This window comes from Bacillus rossius, chromosome 13, assembly GCF_032445375.1.
Source record: "Bacillus rossius redtenbacheri isolate Brsri chromosome 13, Brsri_v3, whole genome shotgun sequence".
NCBI lineage: Eukaryota > Metazoa > Arthropoda > Insecta > Phasmatodea > Bacillidae > Bacillus > Bacillus rossius.
Genome location: NC_086340.1, coordinates 29,580,522 through 29,607,756, shown reverse-complemented (window position 1 = coordinate 29,607,756; position 27,235 = coordinate 29,580,522). Strand labels below are relative to the sequence as shown.

The 27,235-nt window shown below is 33.6% G+C and overlaps 1 protein-coding gene across 3 annotated transcripts in view; it reads left to right on the top strand.

Annotated features, from left to right (window-relative positions):
- The window catches only part of LOC134538416 (ral GTPase-activating protein subunit beta), a 159,360-nt gene that overhangs the window by 39,286 nt on the left and 92,839 nt on the right, over positions 1-27,235 (top strand). The window contains exons 9-12 of one of the 3 annotated variants that reach the window (XM_063379717.1): positions 2,254-2,361; positions 8,850-8,993; positions 14,756-15,021; positions 18,019-18,075. In XM_063379717.1, coding sequence (XP_063235787.1) covers positions 2,254-2,361; positions 8,850-8,993; positions 14,756-15,021; positions 18,019-18,075 — 575 coding nt within the window. The remainder of the gene's footprint in view (positions 1-2,253; positions 2,362-8,849; positions 8,994-14,755; positions 15,022-18,018; positions 18,076-27,235) is intronic. The other 2 variants (XM_063379718.1, XM_063379719.1) reach the window with 2 other exon arrangements.

Genomic DNA, 27,235 nt, shown 5'->3' with positions numbered 1-27,235 from the left:
GTTTGAAAAGGTACGCAACGTGAGTTGGTCATGCCCGGGCGGGCAAGTCAGCCAGCCAACTGACGATAAAGTACATAACCACGTATCTCCCGTTAGGCGGTGTCGTATTTGTCATACAAAGCGCGATGGGAGGCATATAAAGATGAATGGTGTGACATATTTATCGTTGAGTGTTATTCTACGCATTTATATTACATAAAGTATATTTTCCTATACAATTTTGGAACACATAAAATAAATTAGTCTGGCTATTTATGGAAACTAATGCTTCAGAATACGTGATTTCGAATAACACGAGCATTTTTAGGAACGAATTAGTCGTGCTAAGTGAGGGATAGGTGTATAACTAGATACACAATAAGGAACAATTATCTTTTTTTTAATGACCCACTTTATTTTAGTCATTCATTTAATAATAAAAGCAGGAGACTGTTCACTTAAATCATGTGGGAATTATCTCTGTAAATGTTTTAGCTTTCTAACTTAACAATCAGCACATTCCTGTGAATATGAGATATAGTATTTAGTATTATATGGTTAATTTTGCTTATTATACATAAAAAATGACCCTATGATATAAAAAAAATGTAAGATAATTTTACATAAAGGTTCTGATAGACTGGTTCACAAGAGATTTGTAGACATCCTCATCAAAAGCAATACCATGTTATATATATTTTTTACATTGTAGAATAAATTGTACATTGTGATTGCGTAAGCAGTGGAAAGAATTGTTTTCCAACATTTTTTTGCTATGTTAAGAAATTTTTTTGTGTAGAATTTTTAGTTAGTTAAGAAAATTACTGTAACATGATGTTAAAAAAAATTGAAGACAAATAGTAAAGACAAGTAATGTGGTTGGTGGTAAGATTTTTTGAGTGCACTGCGTACATTTTGGAATAGTTATAATAGAGCAATGTGTGTAGAATTTTGTAATTTTATACAACTTGTAGAATATGATAGTGGAAATTTCATTATGAAAACAAAATAAAATAGCTAGTGTGACAGTGGTTTATGGCTTGGTGTCTTGTGTAGAGTTGGTTATTTTATTTTCTTGTAACTACTCTTAGTTGGATTTTACTGTAAATTTATTCCAGTAACTTGCTTGCATTTTTTTATCACAAATTTTCTCACCAAATTTTGCTAAATGTTCTTTTCAGGCTGTGAACTGTTGCACTTCTGATTATAATTATGAACACCTGCATATATTTTTTTTTACCACTATCAGATAATTTTTAGAAAATATCGTTTGAGAAAATTTTGAGACTAAAAATAATATGCAAGAGCGCTATAATGATAAATTTACAGAAAAATTCCTGAAATAATAGTAATGTCAAGGAAATGAAATAACCAACTAGGTGTGCGATATTGAGCCTTAAATTAGAAAAAAATAGTGCAAAGTTTAGAGTAGGTTGTCCATTCTTGTGGTTGATTTCATATTTTATTGATGATAGCATGTTTCTTACCATTACAAATGCGATGCTATAGCAGTACTTTCTGTTTTTACGTTATTATTTTTACTCGTATGTTAAATGATAGCACTCAGGTCTTGCCTTATCAGACATCCTTTTCAAATTGCAAGGTGAATACACATCAAAGGACTTGCTATGACAAATAAATCTAGTCTTAATTAGATAAAGACTTTGATACGTCTTGAGTTTGCTGCACACTGCAAAGTAAAATTTTCGACTTGGATGGTAGGCACAATAAAACTAAAAAAATACATAATTGACAATGACAAAACCATACTTAGTACAAATAATTGACAACAAACATACAAACAAAAAAACTGTAATAAGGAAAAAGAAAACCAGTATTACATCTACTGATAACAAAAGATTTAACATGAAAACTTTATAAATTAAGCAACATAGTATATACAACATAACAATATTATTAAATCCTCAACATATAATATAGGTTTAAATTGAGATAGTAAGATTGTTTATATTTATTTTATTATCAGTTAAGAGGAAAATAACTACTATAATTATTGTAATTTGAAATAGTACTGTATAAAATGTCATTAGTCTTACTTAATGTGCATAAAAATGTTTTCTGATGACTGTTAAAGGTAGGTACTTTAATACCTGTATTGTCAAGTAGATAATTACAGGTAATTTTATTATTGTAGCACTTATGTATAAATATGACAGCTAATAATTTTCTTTTAATGATTGAGAAGTAGGTTTTTAATTCAGATGGGGCACTCTTTTGGAGATTGAAATGTAATATATGCACATGTGACGACAGGGGTACCAAAGTCATCTCTGATCGGCTTGACTAGCGGACGAATGAGTGGCTCTGTTCATCTGCCATCAACTCCGAACTCAGGCCCGTCGTCTGCATCTAGTATCACGTGTGAGTTGCACTGCATACGTACACATCACATTGTCACACACAACCTTTTTGTGGTATCATATTATTCTGGAGAACTTTAACTGTTAAATACAATAATATTTCAATAATTATAGCTCTTTTTCTGCTAAGGCCATTTGAAATGAACATCCTGGCTTCGTTTAAGTTAAGTAGTACTAGTAACAACTCAATACTAATGCTTGTATTCTCTTATATGATATACGTAATTATATAAAAAATGTGGATATATCCTACTTGTATTATAAAAGCAAAAGTTTGTGTGTATGTTTGTTACTCCTTGATACCCGAACTGCTGAACAGATTTGGATGGTATTTGGCAGTGGCGAATATAGGTTATAATTTTGGGGGGGGCCCAATATGACCGAGCTTACCATCATTTATGCTTGCTTTTTTTTTAATCAACATCATTTAATGATTATGTAAGTTTACAAAGGGTTTTTAGGAAAGTTTTAGGACTAAACAATATATTTATTATTTCTATTTATTTATGTTTTCGGTTATTTTTATAACAGAACTGCATTGATTTTTTATAATATAATAACACGTTGTTTTGAAAAACGTGCGTATTTAACATTTAATTGTATTCACGTTTATATTAATTTCCCTTTTCCCTTTACTTTTTTCTTTTTTACTTAATGTGTTACCTTTTTTTAGTAAAGATTTTTTTCCCTCTTGTCCCAACAAAAGTAAATTTTGTACAATGGAAAAGAATGTTGGTTTATTATTTTTGAGCTATAAAAAGGGTGTAATGATGTAAATACATTTTAAAAATTCGCTTTTTATGTAACGTTTACAAAACGAAGTCCAGATTTCTTGGTTTACTAGCAAATTTATCAAGTACTTCTTCATCGCTTATTTTAATGTCTCTATGGATCGAAAGTAATGCTAATCCATTAAGCCTAGTTTCTGATGTGGTATTTATTATGTAAGTCTTCAATCTTCTTAAGCTTGAGAAGCTTCTTTCTACGGTTGCGACAGAAACAGGCAGAACTGCTAGCAGTTTCAAGAGATTATAATAATGTTAGGGAAGAAAGTCTTGTCACACTTTTCTAGAGAACTAATGGCTGTTTTGGGAAGATTTTCTGATTTTTCCTGACTCCACTTTTCTTTCCACAACATAAACTCACTTTGCACGACCTCTCTATGTGACAAATCATCTTCGTAGAAATTGAAAGCAGCTTCCAATGAACATAAATCTGTTTTGATACAAAATTCTGGAAGGATTTGTTGTAAGGATGCAACTGTATCCTTGTGAGATTCAAAGCGTTCTTTCAGTGAATTACAAAAATCATCAAGGTAAGGTACATAAACAGCTCGTCGGTAGTATTCTTCTTCTGTGCTGCGGGCTGTTTGAAGGCGACAAACTCTAGGAATCTCTTCTTTAATGTCGAGTTTTGTAGAAAATTCCTTTACTTGAGCATACAGGGATTTGAAGTTGTCATTGGCATTTTCCCTTTGTTTAGATAGCAGATCTAAGACACTTGTAACATTTGCAATGGCTTGAGAAAGATCTATGTTTTTTCTTTGAAGGTTCACAGATAAGTTATGTGTAGTTGACAGCATCTGGCTCAAAAAAAAAATATTAACAAGAAATTGAAATTGACTGATAGAACTACTAAGAGCATGTGCCTTAGGTGCTGAGTCACTTAATTCTTCTTCTATTTTCAAAAGAGAGAGGAGAATTGGTTCTAAAATCTCTTTAAATAAAATCACTGAGTCGTGCCTTTCCACCCATCGTGTTTCACATATTGAGATAAGTTTCTTTTTTTTCTGTTCAGGACAACAGTCAGATATCGTTGATTTCAATATTTCAGTTCTTTTGGCTGACATATGGAAGAATCCGCAGACTTCTTTGATAACGCCCATACAATTTCTTATAGAAGGAATTTTACTTGAATCTGACAAACACAAATTTAGACTATGTGAAGAACAATGTGTGTACAAAGCTAGTGGTAGTTTTCCTTTGATAGCAGCTTGTACCCCTCTGAATTGCCCTCTCATCGTGGCAGCGCCATCGTATCCTTGACCTCTCATTTTCTTTAAGTCAAGCCCTAAATTTGACAAGGTCTCTAATACTGTGTTAGCTAAGCCTGCACCAGTAACGTCATAAACGGGGACAAAAGTTAGGAAATCTTCTCTAATATTGTATGACTGGTCTTCAACATACCGTACACAAAGAGAAAACTGTTCTATTTGGCCAATGTCAGTTGTTTCATCTGCTAAAACGGAATAAAAAATAGAATTCCTGACATTTTTCACAATTTGGGATTGGATTAAATGACCAAACGTGTTAATGAGCTCGTTTTGAATAAAAGAACTAGTGTACATGCTCCTCCCTCCACTGTTCATTAACTGGTCTTTTAGGTCATTATCGCCACTGTTTGCTCTGTATCTCGGCAGTGATAGAAAATTTCCGTCATTATTTTCTGGCTCTTCTAGGCTTATACGTCCACTGTCATGATGACCTCTTAGTGCGATTTGCTGTCTTCCACAAAATCTTATTGTTTGTATGATAGGGATCAGTCTTTCCCTGTTTTTTTTCAATATTCAATCTCCTTTGAGCATTGAGTTGATTTATAACACACTCAGATTTTTTTGTAACAATTGATTTTGTGTTTTCAGCAATCGAAACTGATGTTTTATGGTACGTGCAATTTTCATATTTACGAAAAATTTCCTTGGCTTTTTTCAAATTACTAAAAGCCCTTGTTATTAATGCTCCTGTTTCTTGGTGATCTCCTTTTCCTACACTTTTGGAGTGTGAAAATATTACGCAATATTTACAAAAAGACCCTGATTTTTCTTCAGAGAAAGCTAACCACTCAAATTCTTTTAGCCATTTCATTTGAAAAGATCTAGTATGATTTGAACTAGAAGAACTACTAGAAGTAGAAGGAAATTTGTATACAGGATGAAGTTTCCAAATATTTTCTACAAGTGTAATTTTTTCTTCATTCGTTAACGAACGAACGGAATTGCTTTGACAATAGTTTCCAATATCATATATATTTTTTCTTACTTGCTTGAAGTCTTCCACAGCTGGTGCTGGATCAACGTCAGCACTGTCACTAACATGTCTATTTACACTCTGTTTTTTCGTAAAAAAGTTTTGAATAGAAGCTTGTCTCTTCATTATTAATGCAGTTTACTTAAATAAAAATTAAAGATTCCAGAACAGGAACATCCAGATGATCGCAGATACATTCACCAACTCAATAAACACAGCTACAGATACAGATAAACCAACTTGACAGACAAGCAGATAAAGAATTATAACACACGTGCCAACAACATAAGAATGAACTATGGAAAAGGGAGGGCACAGAACGGAGAGTCCAATGTAAACAATTGAGGACAAGTTTCAGCGCTCAAAGCGGAAGCGCAGTGAAGTAACGCTTAGACAGCCCGCGCAAGAAAGGCACAAGTGAATGCTAATGTTTTCATTGGTTTATTTTTGCCGCACCTATTCACAAGCATTCGTTAACGCACAACATTTATTTTATATCGTATTTAATACTCTAAATTATGTTCCTATAAGAGGAGTAAAATAAATCTGACATTGCGTTTAGAAATGTGGCGACGGTACATAGCTTCTACAAAGTAAGTGGGCGCGCGACACTAGTCCGGCTGGCTGGCACGACGGCGGCAGGCGGCATCATGACATGGCTTACCTCTCCATCCCCTGGATAATATTCTCCCCTTGCCACCCCTCGTAAAACCTAAGCATACGTAAATTCGGGGTTCAATGTAACTTTAATTATTGGATTTGGAATCCTAAATGGTAAGAGTATCACCTGTCTAACAAAGTTCCACTTTGCCTGAAAAAACTTATGCACAACCACGAAACCACGAAACATTATAAGGGTCTAAAAAAATTTGTAATTCTAATAGTTTAATTTTCTTAAAAAAATATTTGTGTAGTGCTTAATTAATGTTATCCTGCACTATAAACTTTAGTTATCAGCCTTACATGCAAGGTCTATTAATTTTTATTTTTTTCTTCTGATTTCGGGGGGGGGGGGGGGCGGGCCCCTGGGCCCCCCCTTATATACGCCCTTGGTATTTGGCATACAACTATCTCATAACCTGGATTAACACATAAGTCACAATTTTACTATGAAATACCATCCCTAATGGAGTGAAAAAGGGGTAAATTCATTTGTGTAACAGAAAATCATAGGTCATAGACACACAAACAGTGAGTGTGTGTCATTTCTCTATGTCTGCCACACGATCATACGCATGGTGAGACCCGTTCGCTTAGTGGAGCTTGTGGCGGCTAGCGAACTAACGGCGCTAGTAACATTTCAGTTTTGAACTTCGTCAATAGATGGCGTTGCCTTGAATTTTAAATGTGCTATCGTTTGGGGCGTCTGTCACTTCTCGAATTTTCGTTTGTTTGTACCGTATGTGTTCCTCTACCATTTATCCAATTGCGATAAAATTTTGGTGAGTTGTTAAGCGCATGTTCGTGAAGGTTTCTGGAATGTATGTACATATATACAACTATTTTACAGTAGGTGGTGCACGAATCATTTCAACAAATGTGTGTATTTCATATAGTTTAGTAGCAGTTTGTGTGTTTTCAGTGTATGAGTGCACACACGTTACTGAATTGAAATTAATTAAGTAGAAACAGCGATAATTCACAGAATTGAATTGAATAAAATGCAAACAGCGACATTTCAGTTGGTGTGTTATATAAATAATACCAGGTAGCCTGATAGTCGTTTCAGCAAATGTGTTTATTCCATATTGAATAGCGGCAGTTTGTCTGTTTTCATTTTTTGAGTGTGCATGCATGACATAATTGAATTAAATTAGATATAAAAGAGAGATAGAGAGATAAAGATATAGAGATATAGAGATAAGAGAGAGATAGAGGGAGATACTAAGAATGAAATGGAGTTAGATAAAGAGATATTAAGATGTATAGAGCTATATACATAGTGGCTTATATAGAGATGTATAGAGATTGGTATATAGAGGAGAGAGATAGAGTTAGTGGGAGATACAGATGTATATATGTAGATAGATATATGTATATTGATGTAGATAGAGGTAAGAAGAGATATAGATATATATTTAGAGAGGATAGAGAGATGATTTGTATATTTGTACCTACTTCAAACAAATTACTTAACAAAATTGAATGAGGCATTGCAATGCATGCCAAACATACATAGATAATTAAATATTCTCATTATCAGTAATCTTAAATTTTTTTCACTTTTTTCTTTAGTGTTTTATAGAGCCTAGAATACATACAGACCATCCACTGGCAGAACAATGCAGACATTGTTCTGCCCCCTATGTTCAGCCTGGGCAAATTTAGGTACTGCAGCTAGTATTAAAATAAAATCAATGTTTTATAAATATTTTTTTTTGTGCCGTGGGTTAATTTAATACTGCCTTCTAATTAAATAGTACAAATATTTTTTTTTCTAAAGAAAATTTTTTGAATACGTCTTGTGTGAATATCAGTTTTTTTAATGTGAATCATATACGAATACCAAATTAGTCATGAAGAGTAATAATGAGAATTGGAATGACACTAGAATTTTTTTTTTCATATCATGTAAAACATGGGTACATAATAAGAAAAATGGGAAATATGGAGTTAGTGCCTTCTCGAAAATTAGACTATTAATTCTGAGGTTAATGGTTGGTTAGATGAAGTCAGCTACAATAATTAAACATAACATTTTTGTTAAATTATTTTAATTAACAAAAGTTTTTTTAAGCAGCTAACCTAACATACTTAACACATAATCTAACCAACCTTTCACTTCAATTTTTATTTGCCCTTACTAAATATTAATTCACAAAATTTTTGCAAACTGCAAAATACGAGAAATTCCTATCAATTTTATGAAAAGTGTGATTAAATTAAAATTCTGTATTTGTGAAAATAGAGTAAATAAACTTATATATACATAATTCACACATTTTTGTTGTTATAGAAACCATGTGAACTTTATTTTACTTTAGCAATATTACAAACACATTTTCTGTTGATTTCCTCTGAATTCCAGAATAATTATTTACGTTTGTAATTTACTTTTTGAATCACAACTTCTCTTTCATCATAAATATATACTCTGTGGCACATGGTGGTAGATTTAATTGTGACTATTGATTTTTAAGTTGTAAATATCGCCACTTCTTTTAATGGCCATCACAAAGGAGTATCTGTGTTTTTATGTTGTCCATGGTTCTTGATAGGGGTGCAGAAGTATTCAAAATTTCAAGTCAAGGTGAGTTTTAATTACTTTTAAAATTTTTGTTTTGTTTAGCAAGAGTTAATTTCACTAGCCAATTAATCAGTGTTTTTTTTTTATAAATAAGCAGTTTTATAATTTGAAAATTTAGGCACTATGTTTGTTATCCACTGTAGTGTTACAACATATATTTAGTCACTGGACAAAAAAAAGTGGTTAAATATGGTATTAATGACTACTGTGCTTCAGCAATGGCATCTCTTGGTCCTGACGGCCGCAACCACCTTGCTCCTTCGCGGCCCAAGTGCAACAGCATTCTGCACCTGTTCGGGGAGTGGCTGTTCGAGGCCGCCCACGTCGGCTGTGAGGACGTCTATCAGGGAAAGCTGAGCCGTAAGCTTACTATAATATTTACCGTAAAAAATTTCAAAACACATATTATAACACTAAGTATGTGTTTGCATATTTGTTTTGTTTTAAAGACCGAAATCTGTAAATACTTCCTACAAACAAACCTTTATGTAACTGACCTGAATCAACATTATTATTGTATTATTATGTATTATTATATATTGTGTTATTGTATTTAAAGGGCGCATTTAACGGGGTGTTATAGGGGGTTCATGAAATTAGGAAATCTGGTTGATTTCAGATCAATAGGGGCGTGATTATATGTTGAATTGTGATTAACCGAAATAACACCTAAAAGCATGTCAATGCACCTTATAACACCGAGATGCAAGTTAATACACCATGAAGCACCAAAATGCAACTGAAAGCATAATAAGAATTTTTAATCAAAAATTTATATCAAAACACAAACTGACTTCTTTTGATTTATTCAACACTAGGAATGCAACACATTTAGCATTAATGTTGTACCAAATTGATGTACTAAATAGATTGATAATTTTTTTTTAGATTTTTATGATCTATTAACTGTTGTTAGTAACTGGTTTTTACATTACGGCATTGATACATATTTCAAACACACAATTACGTGCAAATTTATTTATTTTTGTTCCGAGTAGTTAGAAATGCTTATTTTATTACATATTGTTATATTGTAAAAGAGCATCTTGTATCAGTCATAATTAACTGTTTTAAGTATCATATTTGTTTAATAATTTGTTAATATTGAATGAATAGAGTTCATAAAAAATAAAAAGAATAACTTCAAAATCTCTTGTTGTAAAAACAAAATTAGTCAAAAAATAAAACCATAATATTTGTCTCTACAAATCAAACTCATGCTAGACAAAATTGTATTCAAAAAATGTATTAACTTAATAGTTTAAATGTTTAAAATAAGGTATCTTGCAGACAGGAATAAACCAGAACTCTGTAAATGTCTCTTCAAACTAAGGGAAAAAAAAAAAAAAAAAAAAATACTGGTAAATTACCGAACTGAATTAGTAATTTTTTTCATACTAGCAGTACCGCCAAGTAATACGGATTTTCAGTAATTATGCCTGATTAGATGTCTATAGTGCGACAAGAAGCAAAAGAACCTGCACAGATCCCAAGGTGGGTGATCACGTGATGAGAGTGTCGATTAGGGGAGGGAATTAGTTACTTGGCCGCTTCAACACCGACCACGCTCGGCTTTCTGGCAGTCCTAACTGCACAAACCGATCTACGCTATGGCTTCTACGTCGGGATTTAAATTGCGTTTTAAATCTGGCATGCCACTGCGGGGATAAGCTCGGGAGATAGCCTACAATGTTGCAACATATTTTTTAGTGAACGAAAAAACTTGTTTAAATTGACTTGTAATGTCCCTGAAACAACTGCTGCAACAGGTGTCTCAATATTAACAGTTAAACAAATTCTAGCAGAGAGTAAGGCAAAGAGTAAAACCAGTTTGACTTTTTCGACTCCGACGGGTACAACACCGACGGGTAAGAAAACAGAGCACAAGAAAATAATTGAAGTAGATGATTTTACATGTGGTGCTGTGTGGCAAAAGTCACAAGTTTTATACCGTAATAAAATCTGTACCCACATTAAATAAATTGAATAAGGCTTTGTAAGAAGACGGAGTTTTGAAGTGTAACAGGGAATACTTGTGAAATTTGTTGAAGAAGCTAGGATTCCTGTGGAAAAAATGTCAATCAAAGAGAAAGATTTTGATTGAAAAGCCAGACATAGCTGCTAGGAGACATTGCTATCTTGGACAAATACGAGAATTTCTTAAGGTTGGCAGAACTGTAGTTTAAGTTGACGAAACTTATTTCTGAAAGAAATTCAAACCATATCCAAAGTAGTCATTAACATTGCCTTTATATCTAAACATGTTGATTTCTGTAATTCATTCGAGTCTTGTGTGCCCCAAAAATAAAATAAATCACTGTCAGCTAATTATTAAAAAAAAGTGTGCAATATATATGTTCATTTTATGAATTTTAGCCACTTAAAATAAAAGTCCACGAGTTTAAAAGTGTTTAAAGTAAATATAATATTATCACCTTGAAAGTCTTATATTCGTGCTACACACAGTGCAAGTTCTTGTTGGCAGTCATATACGGAAATAGGAGTCACAGAATCCATAGGGAAAGGTCCACGATTAATTATCGACTATCGTGCATTCAGGTGGAGAAGAGCTTTATTCCGAACGCTTTACTCATTTTTAAGTCAAAACAGAAATCTGGAGACTGCCATGACGATATGAATTTTGAAATTTTTTCTATGTGAGTGAAAAGTAAATTACTGCCAAATTTACCTGAGAAATGTGTTGTAGTAGTGGACAACACCAGTTATAATAATGTACACATGAACAAAAAACCTACAGCATCATTCCTGAAACAATACATCTAAAACTGGCTGACATAAATCAATATTTCTTTCTCTTCAACAACACCAAAAGATTTTTTTTCCTTTTAGTAAAAAGTGCGCCAGTAACTAAAATTTAAAAAGATGGGTCAATCACAGAATGTGGCCATGATGTCATTCACCTGCCCATACCAAGCTGAGTGAACCCGATTGCGCTGGTATGGGCAGAAATGAAAAACCAAATCCGGGAAGGAATCTCTTCATCTCTAGATGATAAAAGAAAATTGTGCGAGGAGTTGTTCAGCAGCTATTCTGTGGACAAATGGAAAGAGTGTTTTAAGCACGTGAAAAATATTGAAGGGGACTATGTGAAAGGCGACAAAACGAAATGCAGGAGTTATGCAGTTGCTGATGATGTAAGATGGACTCTAGTGCGACGGTTTGGTTTGCCAGTCCTCCTTCCTCATCGTAGCAGGGGAAGGCTGTGGATGGGCACAGGGATATCAGAGAAGGCTCTTTTGTTTCTTGTCGCATTATAGTTATAGAACTACGGATGTAGTGTTTCTATGAAAACAGATTAACTTAAAAAATCTCAAAATCAGATTTTCCTACCATAAATATCTTGTAATGAGATGGTAAATCCTTTGCAAAAGTAGGTAATTAACATAAATATGAACCCTGAAACTTATTTTAGCTTTTAAACTATCAAGAGGTTTGCAAACCTGTGTAATTTTTAAATTACTTGGCGGATGTATTATTTAGTGAATGTTTAGAAGTGTTGTTAATTATTTTGTAGAGTCTAGTTTCTCACATAAACCCTTCAAAGTGATTGTTTAGCGAGTGTTGAATGTAATTACTGATGGCTGTGCCTGGAAGTTGGCACCACTGTAATATTTTATACTGGTCGGTTTTTTAATCACAAATTCATATGTTTTTGAAAACCCTTCTGTTTTCATATTAATTAAAGATATAAGTGAAAAAATCAATACATCATCTGTGTAATGATTTAATGATTTCACGCACAATGTCATTTTCTTGGTTACAATAAACTGTATTGTTTTAATATTTTATAACTTTATTGTTTTTTTATTACAGAGATACAGACCAACATATTTGTTTGCATAACATTACTGGAAATGATTACTAGTATGGAAGCTTTGTATTGTTTAAGAAAAAGATTTTATGGTCATGTTATGTGGGGTTGAAATGTTTTTCTATAAGTATTAGTAGTTTAGTATATTTATGTTATCTTGCAATATTGATTGATGAGGCAGGGATTTTTTTTTTGTTTGTAGAGGGAATTCAGGGAAAGTCCAATATGTCTAGAGTAAAGGTATGGAAAATCTAAAAATTATGTGTAAATAAAAAATAATTAAACATACATTGAACTTAATTGGTAAATTATAAAGTTGGTGCAAAAAGGATTTTTTTAGCACAAGAAATAATCAATAGGATTCTTTTATATCTAAATAAGTGTAGAGAAGAAAATAGGTAGAATATTAATGGTGTGCTCCACCCTTGAATAGGTCCTAAATACACTTCTGCTCTAATACATATAATTCACACATATCCAAACACTTTTGAAATTAAAATTTTAAAAAAAAAACCCTGCTTGTAACTTGGAAAAGAAAGTGTTCACATTCTAAATATTTTGATATAAGTTTAGTTTGGTTGTAAAGTTAAAGAAAGTAGTTTCTCGACTTAATGTAAAATCTAATAATTGGAGACAAGATTTTATGGTTTTATTTTAAAGCCGATATCATTTTTAGAGCAAGAGATTTCGGTGTTATTGTTTTTATTTTTTATGAACTCTGTTTATTCATAAATATATCACAATTTTCAACAAATACGACACTAACTTCTGTTATAATACTTACTTCGCATAACAGTGTCATTTTGACTGATAAATTATACTTTTTTTACAATATAATAATGTTCATAAGCATGTCTAACTACTGGGAATAATAAAAATAAATCAGCAAGAATAGATGCATATAAAATGTTCCAACGTCGTAATGTAAAAATTAGTTACTAATATTAGTTGCAATACAAAAATTTTGCTACTAACTCCCTGCTAAATAATTAACGTTAATGGAATTCAGTATACCAAAAGATTACATTTTTGTAAACTCAGTTGAGTTTTGAATAAATATGCTGATTAATTTCATGATTTTTTGGGACATTTCAGTGCTTTATGGTGTATTAACTTGAATTTCGTTGTTATGTGGTATATTGACATGCTTTTCGGTTTTATTGTGCCTTTATCGCAATATACCACGTAATCTTGTCCGTACTAATAACTTATATATTTTAAAACCCTTGGCTGATTAATTTGGTTTTCTTGTTTATGTTCAATGATAGCGACGTTTTTACATTTTTAACAGTGCAACAGTGTCACCTGGTTTGATGTATGGTGCAAGTAGCAGCCATGTGAAAGAAGGATACTGAAAGAAAATCTTAAGTAGTGCTCCCAAATATTTTGTTCAAGAACCAGCTAAACCTCTGAAATGTTTTTAGATTGTTATTGTCAATGTTGTGGTAAAACTCAACGACATTTATACTCTTAATTGTAATCTTACTGTGGTTATTTTGACATTTCTCTTACAACATTGCAATAATTTGATAGCATTCCACTGGGTTGGAATGTATAAAGTATAACACAAGAAACACGTCAAGTAATTTACTGTGATTGACACGTGCTGCAACTGACATGACTGTTTCCTCCCTCCTCTGCCACTCATACTTTTTACAAGAAGTTAAAACTCTTTCATTAATGAAAAGTTAAAAGTTTAAACACAATAATACATTCTAGTTTGAAATATCTCAGATCTGGCAATATTAAAAAACAATATCCCAGACTGTTAATCCTGTACAGCAGGTAGACCTACTGAGGTGCATGGCTGTAAAACTTTGGATTCTGATTTATGTTTACTGTTTACAGTAGTTTCTTGAAATCATTCTGAGGAAATGCTAGAACGGTTCTGAATTTCTTCCTAATTTCTGTGTATTTTGTGTGTATCGTTGTTGCAAAATTCCCACGGCCTAGTCACCTTTTTGAGGTGGTGGGGGGGGAGGGGGAGGCATGGTTGAGTTTCAGCATTAATTTAATGCTTGGGTTTACCCAAATAGAACGAAAATCGCAAGTCTGTTGTTAATACAAGTGATGCAGTAAGTGCAGATCACATTTACAGTTATGGCCACGGTAACGTTTTCAGTCTTTAGAATTTGTTATGTTTTATGAAGTTTCAAAATTTTTGATTTAAATACATTGGGAAGGGGGGGGGGGGGGGGGGGGAAGATTAAATTATTTGCCTCCGGGCCCTTGGCTCTGCTCGCTGATGATAGTGATGATCCGCGAAGCTGGTATATGACTCTGTGCGAAGGGTCGGAGGCGGGCCCGAGCAAGAGGCCCGGCTCGGTGCTGATGGACGGCCGGAAGGGGAGCCTGTCGGCGTCGCAGCCCAGCTCCCTGGCGGACGAGGCGGACATCCCGCCCTCGCTGGCGGGCGACAAGTACGGCTCGGGCCGGGCGGAGGCCCTGGGAGCACTCTGCCGCGTCTTCTGCGCCAAGAAGACCGGGGAGGAGATCCTGCCCGTGTACCTGGCCCGCTTCTACCTGGCCCTCGTGCAGGGCCTCAAGGTGCCGGAGGTACGGTCCCGGCGGCACGACGTTCGCGAATAATTTCATACTCATTCCGACGTTTATAATTTAATATTTTTTAAAAATTATTTGTTACTAGGGACACCTGTATTTCGCGAATAGGTACATTTCGTGTCTAGGTATTTCACAAAATACTGTAGCTTTTCTCCTGTGGTTATTGGCTGAGGTCGGTGAGAGGTGTCGTCCCGCTCTTGACGGGGCCGATGATAATGTGGTCACCGTACTGCTGCACCCTCACAATTTGCCATGACTCTTAGAAAAAGCTACAGTGTTTTGTGAAATACCTTGACATGAAATGAAATCGCGAAATACAGGTGTCCCTATTTGTTACCAATAGATAGGCTTACACCATGTCAGACACATTCACAAAAAAATTATTGAATTGAATGTATCATTGTAAAAGAATAACATTATTTAAATATTAGTTTTATATTTAACAAATTATCAGTGTCATTAATGTAAAATATTAATAATACTATATTTTATGCATACAATCAGATCAAAACAACTTTCAAACTTACAATTTATTGGTTTAGGAAAATGTGCAATGCCATTTTTTTTTAAATTTCCTCTTTTTTACACCTCTTTGTTATGGTTCTATGTACAATCCTCTTTTTCTTTTTTCTCTTTATAATTTACTGTATTTTTGATCAACTTTTCTTGGACTCCTAAGAGTGGAAAATAAATTCAATATGTTAAAATTAGATTTTAAAAGTATTCAGTATTAGTAACATTGTAGTATTCAATTTCAAAATTCTAATTGAATAAAAAGAATAGTATTCGAAGAAGCTTACATACTGCTAAAACTTATCCAAACATTCTTGGTATTAGCCGTCCAAAAAATAGGTGTCTAAGAATAAAAAAAATCCTAAAAGTCACGAAAAAGTAAGGAAACAAGACTGGTCACGGAAGTCACAAAAAAGTCCCTAAATAAACAGCAATGATGCTGGAAGTTAAGAATCTTTAATTTCAACAACCTTTTCCTAACTCAGTTTTTTTTGTTTGATACCCCACTTCAGTTCATAGTTGCACGTTAAATATAAATATTTGGAGGCTGTCCACTTAATTTAAATGGGAATTATCCCTGAAAAGGTTTTAGCTGTCCAACTTAAAAATTGGTATGTTTCTGCAGATTGTATAAAATTTTTAATTTATTTGCCTGTATTTAATTATATAAATCACCCTTTTATAAAAAAAACTTACATAATTAACAGTTCCGATAGTGTTTTGATAGTGGTTCACTAGGTATTTCTCAACATCCTGTAACTATATTCACAGAAACATAGCAAGGTTCATATTCAATATCAAATTCGAATAGTCTGAAGGGGGAATATATTTTAATATTTTTATGATAGTTTAAAAGTCTTAATTTTTAAAGCCACATGTGGGCTACCTACCGTACATGGTTTGTGCTATCACAGTATTTCACATTTATGGTTATAAATACTAAAAAAAAATATTTCTTAACATAGTATTGTTTCCAATTTATTAAATATTTTTTTTTGCAGTGGTTGAAAACTGGAGATTGTTTAGCTGTGTGAACTTTTGCAATTATGCTGTTACAGTGCACATTTTGAAATGAAATGTGGTATATTATATCAAGCCCGTTAATATATTTTAAGTTGGCACTCTCACATTTATATTTTACATCAGTTACTCAACTTCATTATCGACAATTACTTGAAGTGATATGCAACAACTTCAGATCACTTCAAATACAATTGAATATTCATCATTTCGAACTGTAAGATATTTTGTTTTGTGAAATTAAAATTTTTCGCACAGGCCTACACCCTAAGTTGCTAGGTAATCAAGGCTGATATTCCATGACTAAATGTGTAGTGGAAAGTGCTACGTTAAATTTATGGAAAGGGGGGAAGTACCATAATGGAAAACCACCAAAAAGTACCAGGGTAGTTCTACCATAATTGTTTACACATCAAAGTTATAAGAAGACAGAGCTGCTTGCTTTTATTTCTTGTTCATGTCCAGTTTAATTTTTCCATATATTAAACAACTAATTTTATTCCAAAAACTATGTATTGCAACCTTTCTGTGGTCTTTCTCAGTTATGTAATTTCATAATGTCTTGCATTTTAAGAGTAATTTACCTAGAATTCTATATAAATTTAGAATTCCCTAGTGAAGCACAGGTGCAACGTGTATATACATAATATAAAATACCAGATTGAATCTGTATTGAATCTGTTTTAATTTTAAACAAAGATTTCTTCCAAAAAGTAATAAGGAATGTTTACTAGTACTTTCCCTAATTATTTGGTTCCATAAATCATTACAAGTATGACATAATTGAAAGTCAGACAGTAAATATTTTTAAGTTATGTCCATTCACATGTTAAGTAGTAATGCAATAATCATAAAATAACAAATTACTTTGGATGGTGCACTACTTTACTAAATTAGTAAAACAATACCAATCAGGATGTGCCTACATTTAATCACAAGCTCTGAGTTATTCTGCATATGAGCATATCTTGACTGGATGTTAACATGGCGTAAATATATAGTAAATGCTGTTATACAGCCATAATTACAAATTGTAAAACTAAAAAAAACAAATTTCTATACTTGGTATCTTTTGATAATTCATATTAATAATAATTTAGTTTGAAAGTGTTATAGTATTTCACTGTGTAAAAGTTTAACAAGTGTGAACATGATATATACAGTAAAAAGAACATTGGGTTCTTCTATGCAGATAACATCTGCGTCAAAATGTTTTTGGAATACTTCTCTTGAAATTTGGCCATCGGAAACGAAAGCCAAAACACAAGAAAGTTAAAGGTTGAACAATACTTGCATTGCGTTACTGTGCCTTGCATAGTTTGTGAACCGGTGATTGCTGAACATTTTGCATCTTGCGTTCTTATGTTTTTTTTGCATAGTTCGTGAACTAGGCCTTAGTGTGTGTGTGTAGTAGGCAGTGTCTGTGGTGACTGAAGTGAGTTGGGAAACACTTTCCAGAGCACAAGTTCGTCACCCTCGCAGCGATCTGCTAAGACTTTCACGTATTTTCACGAGGTTGGTGTTTTTGAGTTGCGGTGCTTGGACTGGTTCTGGACTGCCACTTAAACTAACGGAACCAGGCGCACTTTTCTGCAGTCAGACCTCGGCTTCACAGCACCGATTTTGTACAGGCAGCTGGTTCGTAAAGGCACTGCCAAATCTACACAGTAGAGATTATGCTGGTTCATTTTCGACAAGTAATATGCACATTAAAATTTTGTGAAGCAATGTAGGTCTGTAAAGTCGAGGTGTGACTTCATATCTATTCCAGCACCATGGCACATGATGCATGAACATTACAATTTTTCGCAGTTAACTGATAATTTTAACATTTTGTTTTCGTGCTTGACTTAAACACTAGCATCAAGAACATATTGCACATATCATTGAAATAATTATTATTTTTCATTTTTAATGCCTTGTAGTTAATGTTAATGAGGTGACTTAACAGTAGCATTTCACTTGTAAATAAAAATTTTCATATCTTAACCTCTGTTCTCACCGTACTCACTGAGGCAGAGGTATTGTCATTATAATGGATTAGCTAATTGTACATACGACATACAATATAATGCTGTGGAAATAATGTTATGGAGCATAAGTGAAGTAGTTCCTTTTGAATAGTGATGTATGAAATAAACGTTTTCTCACATTGGAATCTCAAATTCAATTCTTAAAAGAGTACCAATAATCTGATTTTCATTTCAAGAGTCAGAAATAAAATACAGTGTGTTCACCTGACCGGGAAAATTGGGAGACCCTGAATTAGCCGGGATTTTTTTTGGTGCCAGGAAAACAGTGAGAAACATGTATTTTCAAAAGCCATTTGGAATTATGTGTTTTTCTAGCAATATGAAAAGAGCTTAGTTGAAAAACTGCTAATTGTGCGTACAAACTTGTCACTCATACCATTTTTGAGTACTGTTTACTGGCGAACCTCTGCAGCGGAAGTGAGGAAAGTAACACACCCATACAGGAAGAATTTGCTACTCAGTTTCTTTTCTTTCTTCCCTTGTAGTTTTTTTTACATTTATGTAGAAGAGTTTAATTGGTGGTAGTAATAAACAGAAGCCACAAACCATTATTTTGATTTGTCACATGAAAGATAGCATTTCGGTTTTAGAGAAAGATTTAGCACTTTAAAATTTATTTTTTAAAATAAAAAAAGTCACAGTTACACGTTCAGGATAAAAACATATTTTTTTGAACAGTGTTTTTATATTAATATGGTTGGTTTGTTAAGAGTCTTTTGTAATACTAATTTAATTGCATTTATGATAGGCAATTTTGTGAAGCATTGCAAGAAGCAATCATTTAGGACTTGACTACATGTTTTCTGAGTGACGTACGTGTTCTACAGTGGTAAAGTTTCAATATGTTACTAAACATGGTTGATGCTACCAATGTACCAAAATTCAGCTTTGGACAAATTTTTACAGGTTAAAACCTTATTTTCCTGGACTATGAGCTGTCACATAAACACTACCGGGGGCAATTATGGGGTGGGCTTATATAAGCTTTGAGTATTGAGTATCTACCCATAAAAATGTGCTGACAGTTCTAATCCATTTTTAATGGCTTGAATGGTTTTCTTCCCAGTAAAAACACAGCTAGCCGACGCTGCAGATGTAATGTGTGGCCCCAAACAAGCTTTCAATATACAGTACACTTCCGATTATCCGCGAAATTAAGTGGCAGGGCCACCGCTGATAGTGAAAATCCCGGATGATCCGCAAAACAGCCAAAAATGGGAAACAAAAAAGGAAACATTAATTTCAACTTAAAACTCTAAATCTTTATGTCAGTTAGAGTTACAATAAACAGTAAAATTTTTTAAATGATGCTAGAATTTTAGTATTTTACTGAATTATTAACATACAATACATTTCAGTAATGTGAACATAAAAGTGCTCAACCATACGACTAGAAACAAAGCGCGACAGAGACAAAAATAGCAACGCATGTCAGCCTACTGCGTGAGTTCCGAGAAGGCGTTTTACTGTATACTGCACACAATACACTCGTCAGGAGAGTTCAAATTTGCTCACTTGTAATAAAATACAGATTTACGTATGTGCTGTATTTTTTCGAAGCATGCGCGGATAATCCGCACCGCGGATAATAGGGAGTTTACTGTATTCTGCTGTAAAAAAAATTGGAATTTTCAAAGTTATTTAATTTACCCGAAGACAGTCAAAGAAAAGTAGTCTTTGATTCGACTTCAACTTTCCGAAGCTTCGCATAACCCTACAAGCAATTAATTTTCTTTAAGGGCTAAATAAACACTCTTAGAGCACTGTAGCTGGTGCTAGGAACAGGCTTTTATTCGATAGCTTCTGTAGGGAACTACGCAAGTTTGCTACATAGGTGCTAGTGATTGAATTACTGAATTATTCTTCTTCAAATATAAAATTTTTTAAATACTCAAGAGTTGATATTTGGGCACTTTATTTGTCCATCTATAGTTTTGAAGCCATTCTAGTGTTGTTATAATGTCTAGGCCTGTGTGAAGCTTTAACTAAGCAAATCAATCAAAGTTCTTTTTAATATTCAGTTTGACTTCACGAGGAAATTTGTTATTAATTTTATTTGAAGCTTCGGTTGTGATACAAAGCTTTGCATCTTATATGAAGCTTCGTATTTGTTCCAAAGCTTGAAAACATGTAAATCTTAAGATTTACTCATAAAAAAGTATTTAGTCCTTTTTTTATATTGTTTATGTTTTGCTAGAATATATTTGGTTTCTTAAAAAAATCAAAAGAAGGTGCTCCGTTTGCTCTTTTGAATGCTCAATATTAATATAATGTATTGTTGTTTTAATAATTTGGTTGAATTATCTTATATATAGGGCACAGTTGTTTAATAATTTAATCAGATCAAACATTACAAATGTTTAACAATCATTTTTTTTTACTTCAATCCTATATTTTATCAAATAAGGTTAATACAGCTTCGACGAGAACAATATTCACTATTTGATTCGACTTTGGGAATATTTTAAACATTAAATTTGATAGTTGCTTCGCATCATAAAACAAGTATTTGCGCAGGCCTAATCACTTGTCTTATCTTTCTGCACTCGGGAGTTATGGTGAATATTCAGCAGCTCCGTGGCAGATTTGGGGGCGTGACTTGTCTGTCTTGTCGAGACCTGGCCTCACGCCACTGATTGCAAATCCTCTTTCCTCTCGGTAGGGTGATCAGGTGGTTGCAGGTCCTTGGTAGCTGTTATTACTCAAGTGACATACTCGTGAGGCAAGGGTCACGTGCTAGCTCTCAACATCCCAGCATGACTCATATCTATGAGCACCGAGTCTGTGTCCGAGCGGGTTGGAGCTCACCGTAATCTTGGATGTTCCGTCGCTTCAAGGCTCAGTCTGGCTTGCCATGTTGGTTTTGCATTTTCTTATCATTTTTATTTAGTCATGTTTGTTAAATATCAGATTATTTATTTATTTATTTTTTTATTTTTTTGTAATATGCCTACCAGCTGTGAAACTTTAAAGGTAGGCACAACATATGTACAACAAACACACACATACACATTGACAACTCACATTAAAACACAAGAACTCATTATTAAAAAAAACAACATCAGCCACTGTACAAAAGAAAAAAAAGAAAAATCAGCTACAAAGCAAAAATAAATTTGAAAACACTTATGTATATTTATAAGTTATTAAAATAGGTACAGCACTATTTTCAGAACAGTGTTGTTGAGAAATAATAGTAATAATAATAAAACAATAATAAAATTAGAATTCATTTAACATATAATCATAAAATAACTGAACAATAAGAAAAATTTTGCTGGCTTATTACTATAAAAAAATTAAAAATTCCCAAGTTCATAAATTTTTTAACTAAAATGCATATCAAATTTATTTAAGTTTTTAATAAGTCTATAAATAAGGTTATTGTTGTTAGAGACAGCACACAGAGTAGATAATAATTGACTATTAAATTGAGGAACTCCCAGACCATTTTTTAGCTAGGACATAATTACATTTGATTTTATAACTGTAGCATTTTATAACAAAGAGAGCGTCGAGATAAGTTCTGCGATCTGAAAGGAGATTCAGAATTGGCTGTGGGCGTTTTCTTTTTGTTAATTATTATAATTATTTTATTTTTGATACTTTAAATTTGGTAAATGTCTGATGTCTTAATATTGTTCCAAATCCAAATAATTCCAAATAATTGACGTCATTTAATTTAGAGTGATGCAAGTGTTCTTTATCATGAACCCTTGTACATGACAGTTTATTTATATTTATTTATGTATTTAATATTTATTTAATATTTGTCACATGTCTACGAACGGTAGCAAAACCTTGGTAGTAGGCATGAACATACATAACATAACATAACATAACATTACTCCACATACAAACATAAACATGTCATTTTGTAACAATTTAAAATAACACAACATGAGAAAATACTAGTTACAAAGACAAAAAAACAGAAAACAGACATTAAAAAACATTGAACAAAAAAAAAATTACGGTACAAACAAGAGCAAAAAAAGTAAACAATAAAAGGTTAACTTGAAACAAAAAATGCATGTATAGAATGTATTATTACATCTAATAACACCAAAATACACGAGGAATAATAAGATGTAAATACAAATTAAAATGAAATTACTCTAGCTGAAGTTGCAACAAGCAACTCAGCGAAGAGATAAAGTAAATGTTGTATGTAAGGAATTAAATAAATAAATAATAAAAAACTGTAATGTTCAGTTTTAAATAGAAGCTTGAAAGTAACGTTTAGTAAATATCCCGTGACAAAAAGTTGGACGAAACATTAAATGCATTACAGCTATTGTAATTAATTAGAGAATTACACCTTAAATACAGTAAAACTCTCCTAAGAAAATCCCTCTTAAAAAAATTTCACAATATGTTTCAAGGATAAATGAAGGATGAAGTTATTTTATCTCAGTTCTAGCAAAAATACTGTTATGTGTATAAAGTTAGTGAGAAATAACTTGTCAGTAAGAAATAGTGAGAAATGTTCACATAAAATTAAACTAAATACCCTAATTGATAAATTTGTACAAAATATAAATTATAAAATTCTCATAATAGTGAACTAGATTAGATTATTTGGAAGTACTTTTGCTAGAACTGAGATAAAGGAACATTGGGAATGATGAATGAGTAGGGCCTGGAAAATTTCGGTGTTTTCAATATGCAAAAAGCGGTACTTTCAAATTAGAAAAGCGGTGGTTTAAAGTCGGTATTTTCGTTATGCAATGGAAATTTTACCGGTATTTTAAATGTTGACTAAATTGTGCAGTTATTGAATATAATAGTTTACATATTTAATAAACAATCCACGTATACTAGTAATAGGCTAATATGCATAATAACAGCCAATTAAATCCAAAACAGTTACACAAAACAGACACGTTGCTATAGATGTTTGCAACTACAAATTTTTTTTTTTTTTTTTTGGCTGCCAATGCCACATGCTTAGCCGACTTTAGGTGTTTGTCAATGAAATCTTTTCTATCCCATGAAACTTTACAGTTGCAAAATTTGCACATCACTGTGCTATTGCCAGTACAATAAAACCCATGTTTCTGATACTGATATGCTCGTATTTAATGGAGTGGAGGAACACGGGGTTGCCACTTGAACAAACCCCAGCGCACAAATGAGAAGAAACTTAGTGTGAACTATACCCCAGATCAATTTTGAGCATCAAAACCATACACGAACACGGCTTATGTAAAAATAAGGTAATTATGCTGAAACACAAGACTTGGGTTAAAGGATACTTTAACCTTGTGTGGATCAAGTAGAAAACATTCGGCTATAAACGAAAGAAATAAGAACAATGCTATCCTGAAATGCTGTGACATGTTTTTGGAGTAGATAATCACAGCGACAGACCGACAGGATGCGCTCCCGCCCTTGCCGTCAGCGATGTTTATTTTGACAGCTCAAGCAATTATCGTTTCCACATCCCTTCGCAGCGTAAAAAAAAAAGAGAAAAAAACACGCTGACAGTTTCTCACGCAGAAGGTTGAAATAAGGGAGGGAATGTGTTGAAATGTTAGTTGGAAAGGAGGGGGGGGGGGGGGAATTGTTTTTACATGGTTTGTGGCTCTGGGAGGGATGAGCCTTGAAGAATTAGCAGGGGATGGGAGAGGTAAGCGTCGCGTCACGTCACATATGACGTCAAGCCGCCGGGCGGGTAAGATAACATGACAGCTGAGACGGCTTTTCGTGCGATAGTGGAGGCGCCGAGCTCGTCTAGACACTGCCGCGTGGCCAGTCTATAGGGGTGGTATCTATTTTTAGACGTCTTTTGTATGCCTGGCTGCTTACAGTACTATGCCCGGCAGTTATCTTGGCGTCTGAGCTCCCTAGTCCTACTTGAGGGGAGGGGAGGGCGAAGAGGAAGCGATACCCTATTGTCAAGGTCAGCGGCCAGGTTTGTACTAGCAGAACAGAATACATTCGGCGCGTTACTTCCTACACTACGTAAGTCTGTATCCACGTCCGTGGGGGCCCCAGGGCGGTAAGGCCTTTTGGCTAAGAGCGCTGGGTTACCAAACCAACAGTGAGAAATCCTATGAATTGTACTTGTATTACATAAGTGTAACATTTTGTAAATTGCAGTGGTTGTGCTCGAATATTTGTACTCATCTGTCAGGAAAAGTAACGAACTATTATCTAAACCTGTAAGGTTTTACTTTGTCCCATTAAATATACTTACGGTGTCTGCTAATCATTATGCTAACCAAAATTAATTGAAATGTTAACTCAGTAACTAGCGAAAACCAGACACGATTTATTTTGGAAAACTAGGTCACTTAGTATTTAAAATAAATTTAAAACTATGCTTCTCAATTCATTGTGTTCTCAAAGTTAATTAAAACAAAAGTCTTACAAGAAAAAGCAAACGACCAAAACATTACGCAATTGTAGCTCTCCGCGCGAAAGCTATCTCACAGTTGATGACGCAGGAGCCAGTCTAGCCCTTATCGTTCTCCGGTTTCCGTACCTAAAACTTTCCATTTAGCGCTGGATGTACATTTAAGTAAACATGGAGCTTGTTATGTTATATTTGCTGCTTTAACTTCATGTCAGTCGTTTAGGAAACACCTGACAACCAACGTTAATGGCATTTAAAAAATGCTTGTGCATGTGTGGCTTTATATTTTAATGAACCTATAATCGATTATTTATTATAAATGTAAATACAATTTGCATTGTACTTCCACTTTAGAATGCATATTATAACCTTCAAAACCTCATATATATTATATGATTTGTTTAATGTAAGTGTGAAGTTCTCTTTCCATGATAATGGATTGTATTAGGTGACGAAAAACAAAATTAAGTTAAAATTAATTACTAATATTACTATTCTTATTACTTTCTCTAGGTACTCCCGTTTTTTCCGTTCTGTCATTTCGTCAACGCTTCATACTCATCATTTCTCCACAATAGGCTATCAAGACCTTACTTGTTAATAGCCGCCCAACTCACATGCACCCTAACTGCCCAAACATTTTACTTCACTATACACTACGTAACAGTAACGTAGTAAAGATATATTTCCATTGTTTATTAAATACTTAAAATACCTATTTTTTTTTTCTGGCGTAGTCTGTGGGTCATGTGGTCGTTCTTTGCTGACTTTACGAATCCTGACTATGGACCGTTCACTCACACCCGTGTACTTCGCTGCTCTTGCAGTCTGTCTCTGTAAAGGCTCGAGCAGACATTTATTTTTCGCTTCTTCATCATTAAACTGCATCACGGTTTTTATTATTTCCCGCTCTCCGCTATGTATCACTTTACCGCGCCTCTGTGAGCTGCCACCTTCGCCTTCCATTTTCGGGTATACACTGAAGGCCGATATTTTCCTAACAGCTACTACACGGCTCTCGGCTACGTGTCGCCTGCTTACCCCCTCTCCTTTCTCCGGTCCCGCTGTCCCCGCACCCCCGCGCTGAGACACGCCAAGAGCCAAGATAACTGCCGGCCACAGTACAGCTCTCGCCAAGATAAACGTGAACGCATAGAGCCCAACAAAGTGTAACAGACTTGTTTTTCAGCCGATTTTACTCAAATTTTCGACTTTCTCTGCTTAAATTTTTCATGTTTTCTCAAAAAACTGTCATATAAACGGAATGGACGCATCAGAGGGGACTCGCATCGGTGGGATTCTACTGTAATGGTACTTTTCGGGGATATATTCGCAGTGTAATATAGAAATGTTGTGGTTTTCGCGAATGTACTTACTTTTCGCGTTTTCATGCGAAATTCGCGCGAATTTTCGCAAAATTCGCGATCGCGAAAAATTCCAGGCCCTATGAATGAGGGATGAAGTCATATTAGCAGCTCGGGTTAATTTAGCCAGTATCTGTTTTAAAGAACAGCTAGCAGTCCAAAATGACATCAGTCTGTTCATTTTAAAATTTCAATAAATGTTGATAACCATGCTGATCATCTGAAAAACATAAAAAGTAACATCTGTAGGTTTACTTTGCTTGCTTAATACCAATTTCTATTATTCTTTTATTCCTAATTATGATGTACTGAATTAATTTTTCGAATTTCACTATAAAAAAATATGTAAATTATAAAGTTATTTTGCATGAATTGTAACGCAGATAATTCATGCATTTTTGTTTGCTCTAAATATGCTTTATTATTGTTTTGCACATTTAAAACAAGCAATTTGGAATTGCTAATACTGCTTATTTTGTGTTAAAATATTTGACTAGATGCGAAATATTGTGCATGCAGAAAAAAAATGCACAAAATTACCATTTATGTAAGGTAGCAAGAATTCACCTGAGGCCATCTCAGTTTTGCAGAGAGACTTCTTCCTTGTACAGTTTTCCTTTTGTGGATATGTCAGACATGTCGAATATTAAAAGCTTAATGAAAGCTTAATGATTAGAGACAAGATTTTATGGTTTTATTTTCAAGTCATTTATGTTTTTAAAACAGGAGATTTTGGTGTCATTGGTTTTATTTGTTATGAAATCTGTTTATTAAAAAAAGATAACATAATACTGAACAAATATGACTCTTAAATTTTCCATGATACTAATTCATCCAAAACAGTGTCACTTTGGTACATGATGCACTTGTACAATATAATGATTTGTAATGAGCATGTCCAACTATTCGAAACAAAT